The 12,004-nt window shown below is 46.0% G+C and overlaps 2 protein-coding genes across 3 annotated transcripts in view; one reads left to right on the top strand and one right to left on the bottom strand.

The window, feature by feature from the left end:
* Nucleotides 1-5,024, top strand: part of Lrrc59 (leucine rich repeat containing 59) — a 15,715-nt gene extending 10,691 nt beyond the window's left edge. The window contains exons 6-7 of the mRNA XM_013038016.1: nucleotides 288-461; nucleotides 3,146-5,024. Of these exons, the coding sequence (XP_012893470.1) occupies nucleotides 288-461; nucleotides 3,146-3,393 (422 nt within the window). The 3' untranslated portion in view covers nucleotides 3,394-5,024. The remainder of the gene's footprint in view (nucleotides 1-287; nucleotides 462-3,145) is intronic.
* A 95-nt stretch (nucleotides 5,025-5,119) lies between these two features.
* On the bottom strand, nucleotides 5,120-11,018 carry Eme1 (essential meiotic structure-specific endonuclease 1). Of its 2 annotated transcripts, none has more exons than XM_013038014.1 (8): nucleotides 10,256-11,018; nucleotides 10,042-10,169; nucleotides 7,701-7,787; nucleotides 7,485-7,606; nucleotides 7,164-7,284; nucleotides 6,830-6,945; nucleotides 5,636-5,825; nucleotides 5,120-5,410 (listed from the first exon to the last, which is right to left on the bottom strand). In XM_013038014.1, exons 1-8 carry the CDS (start codon nucleotides 11,016-11,018, stop codon nucleotides 5,234-5,236), a joined length of 1,704 nt encoding a protein of 567 aa, XP_012893468.1. In that variant the 3' UTR covers nucleotides 5,120-5,233. The 2 variants fall into 2 exon arrangements, with proteins under 2 accessions (XP_012893468.1, XP_012893469.1); XM_013038015.1 differs by having other exon boundaries at nucleotides 7,164-7,317; nucleotides 7,461-7,606.
* Between the last annotated feature and the right edge of the window lie 986 nt (nucleotides 11,019-12,004).

Genomic DNA, 12,004 nt, shown 5'->3' on the forward strand with positions numbered 1-12,004 from the left:
TGTAAGGCAAGCACTCTACCACTGAGCCACCTTCCCAGCCCCTCTCTTCCTCTTTTTTGTTTTTTTTTGGTGTTTTGAGTCAGGTTTCCCTGTAGACCAGAGTGGCATTAAGTCTTCCTCCTGCTAAGTGCTAAGACTTTAGGCATGCTGCACCATGCCCAGGGCTTTCTACTTTTCTTGTGTGATCCATGGTGTAAGGAGAAAGGCAGCTGAATCCATACTTAATCACTTGAGCAAACTGCCGGAGGGTTTGTAGAAGAGTTTTGTGCTGGTCTGCTTTGTTATAGAGGCAGAGAAGAAGCGTGAAGCCAAGCAACGAGCTAAGGAAGCTCAGGAACGGGAACTGAGGAAGCGGGAGAAGGCAGAAGAGAAGGAGCGTCGGAGAAAAGAGTATGATGCCCTTAAAACATCTAAGAAGGAGCAAGAGAAGAAGCCCAAGAAGGAAACAAATCAGGCTCCAAGTGAGTTTGCCCTTTTCTTCAAGGTTCCAGCAGAAGTGCAGCACACATTGAGTTTTTAGGCATGGATGAGTGAGTGAGCCTACAGACCATAGCGAGACAAACTGTACTGTCAGGTCTGGGATAGCCTGGCAGGGCCTGAGAGTGCAGTTACAGGGAATGGAGAATTTACTGAGGAAGCTGGTACCTACACACTTCTAGGCCTGTGTCTTTATAAGCTGTGTCTTAGAGCATTCACAGAACAGGGAATCTCAACTAACTTTCTGTAGGATGAGGTTCTGAAGTCACTGAGATAGGCTAAGATTGTATGTAACCTGACTGGGGGACTTTTATTTTTCTGCCTGTTCTGGGGCTTGAACTCAGGGGCCCAGGTACTGTCCCTGAACTTTTTGCTCAAGGCTAGCACTCTACTACTTGAGCTTTCTTGGAAGTTAGAGACAAGAGTCGTGAGCACTTTCCTGCCTGAACTGGCTTTGAAACATGATTTTCAGATTTTAGTATGATATGAGCTGAGTAGTCCCAGGCCCAGAGTTCAGGCCCCATGACTAGCCTACCCCCCAAAAAAAGAATCTCGTGGCCAGGCACTGGTGGCTCACGGCTGTAATCCTAGATACTTAGGAGGCTGAGATCTGAGGATTGCCAACTTGGACAGGAAAGTCTGTATAACTCTTTTTGTTTTTTTTTTGTTGGTCGTGGGGCTTAAACTCTGGGCCTGGGGGCTGTCCCTCAGCTCTTCAGCTCAAGGCGAGCGCTCTACCACTTGAGCTACAGCGCCACTTCCGGCTTTCTGGTGGTTTATTGGAGATAGGAGTCTCACGGTCTCTCCTGCCCAGGCTGGCTTTGAACCGCGATCCTTAGATCTCAGCCTCCTGAGTAGCTAGGATTACAGGCATGAGCCACCAGCGCCTGGCTGTATGACTCTTTTATCTCCAATTAAACCACTATAAAACCAGAAGTAGAGCTATGGCTCAAGTGATAGAATGCTAGCCTTGAGCGAAAGGGCTTAGTAAGTACATTGCCCGGGTGGTGAGTTCAAGCCCCATGACTGATAAACAATCTCATGGACTTTCCTGCCTGGGCTGACTTCAAACCACAGTCCCCAGATCTCAGCCTCCTAAGTAGCTAGGATAACAGGCATGAGGTACTGGTGCCCAGCTTGACTGGATAGGACTTTTAAGTAGATGGTGTCGTCTCACATAAAGCCAGTAGTACTGTGCTTTTATCCAAGTTGAAAGAAATTGCGAACATCAGAGGAGTCATTTGGCATGCATCCAGGAAGCCACTGATCTAAAAGCACATTTAAGTATTGTGCCTACCTCTGTATTTTAGAATCATATACTCTGGATCAGAAGGGATCTCTGAAGAGTACAGATAGGAGAGAAAGGGAAGAAGCTTCTTGCCAAAGGTGGAGGCTTGTTCATCCTTGCTTTGATTAAGTCACCTTTTTAATTTTCTTGTTGAAAATGGGAATTATGCCTGATTTTAGTATAGGGTTAGAATTAAGAGAAAACAGGATCATGTTGTTCTTAGCATTGTAGGTGTTGTCAAGTTTTAAAGAATTTTGCTTAAAAATCTCAGAACTTAGCCAGGGGCTGGAAAGGTGGATCATTGGTAGAGCACTTGCCTTGCATGCATGAGGCCCTGGGTTTGATTCCTCAGCACCACATAAGCAAAAAGAAAAAAGCCAGAAGTAGAACTGTGGCTCAAGTGGTAGAGCACTTGCCTTGAGCTGAAGAGCTGAGGGACAGTGCCCAGGCCCAGAGTTCAGGCCCCACAACTAGGGCCCCCCCCTCCAAGAAAAAAAAAACAACAAAAAAAACTTAGCCAGGTGCTGGCGGCTCACACCTGTAATCCTAGCTACTCAGGAGGCTGAGATTGCAGTTCAAAGCCAGACTGGGCAGTAAAGTCCATGAGACTCATCTCCAACCATCAGAAAACCAAAAGTGGAGCCATGGTTCAAAGTGGTAGAGTGCTAACCTTGAGCAAAAGAGCCCAGGCTCGGAGTTCAAATCCCACAACCAACAAAAAAAAAAAACCCTCAAAACTTTTTGATTATAAACCCAGTCTATGTTTATTGCAAAGGATTTAAAATACATGTATCATGTATCCTAGTATTAGTTACGTGTCCTCCATTCCCAGTAATAATTGATGTTTACAATGTGATATATTAACTTCAAGGTTTGTTTTTCTTTGGAGGAGGCCGTTGAACTCAACAATCACTTTACCTCTGCCTCCCAATTGCTGGGAATAATTAGTTATAATGCTACCACACTTGGCCAAGTTTTCTTTTTATATATATAATAGATGATGTTTATGATATTAGTAAAGCTGGGCCGTTTCCCCAGTAGGCAGCAGTCTGTCCTTGTTATATGCTTCTGATAAACTCCTCTTGCTTCAGTCCTGAGGGATCCAGATCATCCTTGTTACCAAGAAAAACTTAAGACCCTGGAGACTGAGCTACAGTAGACATGGAAAATGAGTTTCCATTTCAAATACAGTCCCTTGAGACCTTGGAGAGATTGTTTCAGTCTCTGGGAAAGTAAAGTTTTAAGAGCTCTGACATTCCTAAAGCAATTTTTTGTTTAGAGCTTGAGGAGGGGAAGTAGGTCATGTAGAAGAGACGTAGATTATAGTTTTCTCAAATGGATCCAATTTGTTTTGCCAACTTTGACTTTCTCTCTCTCTAGAATCTAAGTCTGGGTCCCGCCCCCGCAAACCACCACCCCGGAAGCATACTCGGTCCTGGGCAGTGCTGAAGCTGCTGCTACTGCTGCTGCTGCTGTGTGTGGCAGGTGGGGTAGTTGCATGCCGGGTGACAGGGCTGCAGCAGCAGCCCCTCTGCACCAGTGTAAACACCATCTACGACAATGCTGTCCAGGGCCTGCGCCGCCATGAGATCCTGCAGTGGGTCCTCCAGACCGACTCCCAGCAGTGAGCTTGTCCTCCACACCTGCTGCCTCCTGGCCTTGGAGCTTGGATTCCTCTGGAATTGGGTTCTGCTGGACACAGCCTCTTTTTAGCATCAGACCTACCTGCCATCACCCAATGGCTGCTGAGTGGCACCTGCCCTGTGTAAGACTCCTTTATTCCTTAGTCAGGATTCTCTGGTGGAATGAGGAGAAATGGGAGGTGGGAAGGGACAGTTACCTGCATGCCTAAAGGAATAGGCTTAGTGCTGGGGAGAAAACAGAACGGTTTGTAGGTATACTAAGCTGTGTAAAGGCAAGGTTTATTTCTACTCAGTGGTCAGCTGTCATTTATACTTTTGTATGTCACAGACTCTTTCATTTTCCTGGGTTTACTAGGGCAGATCAGGAAGCAGTGTGTTACTGGGGACAAGAGGAACATATTAGCAAACCCAACCTAAATTGGGGGATACCAGTTAGGACCTCAGACATTCAAGCATTTTAGCTGCCATACAAAAATCTGGCTATGAAAAGGACTTCACTGTTAGTTCCATGTAACACTTGCAGGCAGAGAAACTGAGGCCTTCCCTGACTTGCCTGTGGTCTCCTCAGCTAGACTGAGGCAGAACCCAACTCCTACTCCTGTGTTCTTTCCTTCCTCCCTGCCATTTGACCTCCTTTGTATCCATAAGAACAGAATTCACATCAGAATTATGTTTTAGCCAATATATAGAATCAGTAGACAGATGCATGACACAGAGATCTCCTGCTGTCAGATCAGGGTCTTGGGCCGCTTCTGTGGCATCCTGCCACAAACTTTGTGGCTTTACAAAATGGCAGCTGGCCTGGCTCCTTGTCTCAGTCTTAGAGCATTAACTCCCTGATTGCCAGTTAGTAAGGAGGCAGGTCTCTGCAAAGCTGCATTGCTTGTGACCACGCCATCTTACTTGGTGTGACTAAATACCTCAAAGGCAGCCTGAAAATGCAATTTCATAGAAACAGATTTAGAACTGCTCAGTCCTAGATCTGCAACAGAAAGGAAGGAATGAAACAGTAACTCATGAAGCAGAAAAGTACTGCATAACTGAAGAGTAGCACAAATGAGGTAGCTGCCTATTCTCCTGGCTGCTACATTAAGCATTCTCTTGCCACAATAGCTGGATGAAGGGATCAGAAGTGACCATGTCTCGGTGCTCATTGCTAGAAACTCCCAGTTTCAAGCTCCTCCCTGGAGAAAGTAAGGACCTGTCAGTTAAGACAGAGGGCAGGGTCCAGCTTTTAGCCCTAATGGCCCATCTGGATTGGTCTGCTATGACAACTGTCTGATACTGGAAGAAAGGACTTTGTTCTCTCCTCCTGCAACCATAGCTCTGCCACGTAGGTCTGTACCTTTCTCAGAATCACTACACATTCTTTTAGTCTTACTCTAAGCTCCAGAGCCATTGATACAAATGCTTTATTAAAACTAAACACGTAGTACATATGATGAGATACGATAATGCAGAATTCATCCTAGTGTCATAGTTCCTTGGCTGGTTGAGGCAGCTCAGTGGCTGAACCTAGTCAGGCCAACCTGCAGGTGAGAGTTCACTCTGACTTTTGAGATTTGATGCTGATTGTTTTGGATTTCTACAATTATTAAATCTACGTCTGAGTGGTCTGTCTTTGCCCTTTTGTGTTTTGAGAGCTGGGTGGGCAGGATGGTTTGTCCATGGCACTGATTTTTGCTAGAAGAGGAACAGAACTGGTGAAGAAAACACCAGGTATCACCCAGGCTTGTGCCCAGCAGGTTCTTCAGGTCCATTGCTGTTGGGTTTCCAGGCTGGAGGGGCAGAGCTCCAGCCTTCCTCCTGTCCGGGTGGGCTAGCATCAATCAGTACTGTCTAAGGAGAGGTCTGGCTGTAGAGTGGTCATCTGAAGGTAGATGCGCCGGGACAGCTCTGGCCCAACACGGCGGGAGGTGGAAGTCACACCTTCCCCACGGCGCACCTGGATATCTGCCAGCAGATTCTGGCGTTCTTGATCTGAACAACACCGCTGATAAGCCTGAAAATGGTAAATGATTTCTTTATACTACACCATCCATGGTCATCACTTGTCCATGAACCAGGAAGTTGGCATGCTTGGGATGAAAACCTATTCTCCCCACCCAAGTTGTCCAACACATACTGCTCACCTTCAAGACATTCTTGGGCCCTCAACAACATGAAGTCATCTGGTCCTACTGAATACAAAAGAAGCTGGGGGGTGGCGACCCCTAAAGCAGCATACCTGCACCAGGAGCCGTGGGGATGGATAAGCATCTACAATGGCACTGGCCATTTCCAGGCTGACTCGGTTCAGCTGCTGAATCTGCCTCCTCCAGACCAGTGTGAGTCCTCTGCCAGCACGGTCCACCTTCACCCCTCCAGCCCAGTCGCTCTCCAGGCAGAAGGAGAAGCTAGTTTGATCTCTAAGCTTCCTGCAAACAGCCCAGGTAAACTAGGTTATTTGTTACTCTTGACAATTGTCTCCTCAACTGGAGATTGAAAAGCCTATAGTTAGGTCTAGCCAATTTGAGTCTTGAGTGATTTATTACTTTTTAGCCAAGTACATTGTTAGTTACAACTGCCTTAAAAATGACATCTTGAGCAGGGCACTGGTCATGCCTATAATCCTAGCTACTCAGGGGGCTGAGTAGCCAGGCCAGGAAGGAAAGTCATGAGACTCATCTCCAATTAAGCACCAAGAAGCCAGAAGTGGAGCTGCGGCCCAAGTGGCAAAGCACTAGCCTTGAGCTAAAAAGCTCAGGGGCAGGGCCCAGGCTCTGAGTTCAAACCACAGGACTAGCACACATACATACACATAAACTTGGGCTGAGGGTGTTGCACAATGGTAGATGGCTTGCTTAGCAGGCACAAAGCCATGGGTTCCATCCCCAGCACCACAGAAACAACTGAATGGTCAGGTATTATCTTGTCCTTCATTAGAAGGTACCAGATTCTTTTGCTTATGTTGAGAGTGGTATTGCTCAAGGGACTGGGTATCCGGTGATTTGGAGTTTTCTGGTCCACACTTGCTAATTAGAGCCTAGACCTCTCAGTCTCTTCCAGTTTCACATATAAAATATGGGACTTGAAGAAGACTGTCTCTGAGGGCTCTTAACTTTAAATTCAGACTAGGAAAACTCCTTGAACTAAGTAGACTACAGTTTTGCCTTGCTAGGGCTTATTAGCGATCTAACCAATAGAGAATCCTGGTAACAAGGCATCACCTACAGAATGCATACCTGCACATAAGAGAATGTTTCAAAGGGACAGGACTTAAGTGTTCTTCCAGATAGCCTCACCATAACATTAGCTCCTACCTCCAAAGAGGCAATGGGCTAGCTGCAGAATTTAGGAGAACGGGTCATTTTCTTTGTCTGAAAGAACCAGGGGAAAAGACCAGACCCAGCACAGAGGCTGGTCATACTGGGACACTCACTTGAATGGCGCCTCAGCCACAGCTTTTGTGAACGTGCAGGCCAAGTCAGATAGCTCTTTCCAACTCTGTACAATCCGAGCCTGGGCTTCTGTGTAGAGTTGCAGATCCACCAATGCCTAGAAACCCCGAGGCAACAATGGGTTAGAAAAGTAGAGACTAGTTCACTGTCCACTGTGGCTTCACCCCAAATTCTCAGCTTCCTGTTTGGTCCCTTCTATTCAGGTTCAACACAGAAGCAAGCTGCTTCTAGAGGGCATTTTATTCTGACTCAGTAGGAAATCTGGTTAAATGACCAGTGTGCACCCAAAAGACTCAGGCCAAAGGAAGTTCTTACCTCTTCTATGTCTACCCTGGACACCATGGGCTTTGTGCTGGCCTCTCGTCTCTGTTGCTTCTTTTCTTTGGTCTGTTTATTTGCTACTCCCTGTATCCTTTTCCTTGGTGGTTTCTGAGTACTGGAGCAGGAGAGATAAAGCAAAGGACAGAAGCTTCAGGCTGAGCTTGGACAGAAGAGGCACAAGAGTGGTTCAGTATATCCCACAGGACTTGTCAGGGTTGCTGTCTTGCAGAAGATTAGTAGCTGGGGTGAATAAACTCACTCTTGTTGACTCAAAAGCTGTCCCTTTAGCACCTAAATGTCAGAGGAAGTTCAAACCTGAAGCACTTCTCCTGGTCTACAATCACCAGTGACAGTGCTTTTCCTACTGTCCTTGCTGTGATGTCAGTTATGAAGCCACGAAGGGTTTCCTTCTCTTTCTCAGCGCTGTTGGGAGTTCCCTGCACGGAGGGGCAGAAAGGGTATTACCACTTGCTCCCCAGTAAGAGGTGGGCATAGTTCCATGCCCAGCCCTATCCCTCTGGCCCTGCCCACCTGCTTTAAGTTGTAAACCAAAGACTCAAAAGTCTCTGCCGTGAGCAACACCAGGATTGTGGGCTCTTCTACCCACTCTTCTGTATCCTGCCAAAGGGCCCAGAGCACAGCACAGTGAGAGAAGTCAACAAGGGTAAGGGTGCCACGAGTGGCCCAGGTGTTCCAGATGAAAAACTCCCCACCCAGCGTGCATCATCCTGTTCTTGACTGATGTCATAGTAACAAGAACCTGTTTCTTCCCAGTCTTCAACTGTTCAGTGGTGCATGGTATCTCGAGAGACATGGAAGAGATGATCACTAAGGCTGGGAAGACAGCTCAATGGTAGAGGGCTTGCCTAGTTTGCATAGGACCTGGGCTTGATCTCCAGCCTCTCTCTCTGTCTTTCTCTCTCTCTGTCTCTCTCTCACATACACACACATATGAAGAGGATGAAAAAATTAGCAAGTTGAAAGATATGAAGTAACTGCCAAGTTTTTTTTTTGTATGTATTTTTCCCTTGAGTTTGCTAGGCAGTCACTCCTAACAGTACAGCTCCAGCCCCAGCCTATTTTCTATGCATTGAAAAAAAAAAAAAAAGAAAGAAAAAGCCTCTGAGCTTCAAAGGGTTGTATAAGGGTGTGGGGGTGGGGGGTTGCCACAATTTAGCATGTTCATCCAAGTGTCCAATGCTTCTTGATCAGTCATCCCTTCCACCATTCTCCTCAGACTCATTTCACATTTCCCACTTTATCACCTATGTACATTGAGTATTCTGGCTATAGTTGTTCTATGCATTTTGAGTAGAAGAATGGAGGGAACAAATAACTCTGGCTCTTAATTCAGATGCTAAGATCTGGGTGGACCTTACAAATATATAGAAACCTTTGAGAAAGAAGAATCCCAGGAGAAACCTCCATCTGTGAGAGCACCTTCTCTTTCTTCATCAGAGCTAGAATGCAAAGCCTAGGCTGCTTCTGGGCCAAAGATCCTACAGCAGCACAATTTCATAGTGATTGGGAAGCAGGACTTCTTCCAGTTTTCTGATTTGGTCCCTACAAGCAAGAGCAAGATTCCCAATACAGCAAAGTATACTGGGAGTTCTGGTTCTAGTTTCAGCTGTGATCCTGAACCAGGCTGTTAAGGTCTCTGCACCTATTTCTCCACCTGTGACTTGTGGGGAATTCCTCCTTCAGGATAACCACAGCTGAAGCAAGAGATTGTGGTGATGCTTTGGGAGGATAAACAGTACTGTGAATACAAAGTTTGCTAACACCTGATGTAAATGTGGAAAAGCGTCATACTGAAAAAGTTATGAGATCCCTCCTCCCACTAGAGGGGGGAGGGGAGAAAAACATCTTAATGTTTCTTATCCTAACTGAAAATAAAGAGAACTTGGAGTCACAGATAGATACTGGATAGGTACTGGAAGTGCACTAGCCTGGGAAGGCTGGGCAGGGTAGGGAAGGAACAGGTTCCATGCGCTTACTAGGTGCTGGACCCCACTACAGGGACTAGACTGACAGGGATAGAACACTGTCTCACACAAGGAAACAGACACCAAGACACGTGATGACTTGCCTGGAGTTGCCACAATAAAGCCATGAGGCTGGAATCCAAACACAGCCCCCAATTCCTAAAGCCCAGCCAGAGAACTAGTCATCAGACACAGATGGATTATCTTCCTCTGACCTACTCGGTGCAAGGAGGCAATTGCTACCTACACAGCCCTCATGTCCTCCACTTCCAGGCCATAAAGCTGAGTATGAGACTGGAGGGAAAGCGGAGAGTGAAATCCCTTCCCAATGGGGTTACTGTACATTTGCTACACTGCCCTACCCTAGGTCAAAGCTTCTCTGAAAGTGGTCCTCTCTAGTTCTTCTAGATTCTGCTAAGTACTTCCTCCCTTCATCTCTTAGGGATTAACAGCTTTGCAGGTGGGTCTTAACCGAAGACCATTTTCCCCCCATAAAGGACATATTTGTCACACCTGGGAGGGGCACTATTAGCATCTAATGGGTGAAAACCACAGATGCTGCTAAAATATTCTACTGTGCATAGGACGGTCTCTACCCCCCAGTCCCACTAGCTCCTAACAAAGAATTGCCTGATCTGAAATCTCACCAGTACTGAGTTAGAAAAGCCCTCACTTATGCTATCAAGATGCAGCTACTGTGCTGTCCCTTGTACCCTACCCACGCTTTGAAAAACAGTCCCTTTATTAGATCCTCCTCAAATTATCCAAAGTACCATCTGTTTTCCTGATGCAGCCCCAAATTTACATACATATTCTTTAAAATAAAAGTCTATCCTGTAGCTCTAAAGAGTCAGGGGAGAACTATTGGCTAGAACTATGACCCCTACCTGAGACAGCCCTGCCCTTCTCCGCCATGTGATACTGCAAGGCACAGCCTGGGATTCAATCACACAGCAGCACTCCATGGACTGCAGCGCTCCGAGGAGCTGGCCCCCACCTTCCATCTGTAAAAGCACTGAAACAGATGGGAAAGGGCCTGTCAGTGGAGAGGTCCAGGAAGCAGAGAGCTCAGCTCAGGGTGGAGACAGATATTAGAAGGACCTGGATCCAGCACCACAATGATGTGTTTCAAGCATTCCTCTGGCCTCAAAGCTTTCAGCTTGTCAGCTGGTGCTGCGTTCTTTCTTTCTGGTTGTCTCAGGGTGCTTTCTTTGCAGCTTGCTTGTTTCTGTGGCTGGCATCTCTGAGACCCTCTTTTCTGAATCTTCTGACTATTCTTGGTTCTCTTTTGAGGTGGGAAGGTGTCAGAATTCATTTCGGTTTCTGCCAACCTGTTGCTCTGGACAAGACAGGTAGATTGGTAGCCTAGGAGCTGATGACGTGGACTGTCTAAAATAGGGTCTTGGTTATCCGTTGCTCTCTTTGAGGTATTATGGAGAGGAACATCAGGGATCTTTAGAAATGACTGCTTTTTCTGGTCATTTTGTTGATCCAAAACAGTTTTAATTGGGAAGCTGGAGTCCTCAGTGCTTGACTGCTTGTATGCCAAAAATTTACAGGTTAGTCTTTCTGCCAGAGGCATAATTTCCTCTTCATCCTCACTTCCACTGCTTAGCACTCTGATTGGCTTTGTTTGTGTGAATGTTTCATTTGTGTCTGGGAAACGTGGTAGATCTTTCAACTCTGGTGATGGAGGAGGAGACGCCTCAGAATCTGAAGTCTCAACCACTACAATCTTCTCCACTCTGTCAGTCTGACTCCTCTTTGTTAAAGGTGGTACTTTTTTCAGAAAGGAAAATGTTGGCAACTCGTCAGAATCACTCTCTGTGGAAGCCATTGAGAAGGATGACTGTAATAGAGTCATCAATATGTGCTATCAAATTAGTTGCCTAAAAGGAAGAGAGATGAGACATAGAGGATAACATTCATGTTTTCTTATAGCCAAGCTTTATAAAGATAAATATGACATGTAGAGAATTAGAGAAATAAAGGCTGGGGGCCTGGCTCCATGGTTGCAGTAGCCTATCATGCTCAAGGCCCTGAGTTCAAACCCAATGCTACAAACTAAGAGGGGTGGGGGGCAGGGACTGAAGAAACAGGAAATACATGACTGAATAAGTAGTCTAGTCTAACTAGTAGTCTAGTCTAACATGATGCCTGTTCAAATCCTAAGTCAAGATAAGGTATAAACAAAGTAGAATTGTTATTAGAAAACTTCAATATTTTTTGTGTGTTTGTGTGTGTCAGTACTGGGGCATGAATTCAGTGCCTGATTGCTTTCCCTTAGGTTTTTCAAACTCAAGGCTGGCAATCTGCCAGCTTGTGTTCCAACTCCACTTCCACCTTTTTGCTAATTTCTTTACATCTCAGCCTCCAGAGTAGCTAGGATTACAGGCATGAGCCACTAACACTTGGCTAGAAATATAAAATTTAAAAGTCACCTTTTGAAAGGTGAGAGTGATGAGGTGAACACGATTGACACACTTTAAATGTATGTTATGAAAACAGAATAATGTAAATTTTTTTTGGGGGGGTCCAGTCGTGGGACCTGAACTCTGGGCCTAGGCACTGTCCCTCAGCTCTTCAGCTCAAAGCTAGTGTTCTACCACTTGAGCCACAGCACCACTTTCTTAGTGGTGCTGAGAAATCGAACCCAGGGCCTCATGCATGCAAGGCAAGCACTCTACCACTGAGCCACCTTCCCAGCCCCCAATAATGTAAAAAATTTATTAAAAACTTTTTTTTTCTACAAAAGGTGGGGAAAAGGGAAGACTGATTGATGGGATGAATTTGGCCAAAACACATTAGAAGCCTGTTAAGACATCTCACAATGAAACACCTTTATACAAT

This window comes from Dipodomys ordii, unplaced genomic scaffold, assembly GCF_000151885.1.
Source record: "Dipodomys ordii isolate 6190 unplaced genomic scaffold, Dord_2.0 Scaffold7, whole genome shotgun sequence".
Taxonomy (NCBI): Eukaryota; Metazoa; Chordata; class Mammalia; order Rodentia; family Heteromyidae; genus Dipodomys; species Dipodomys ordii.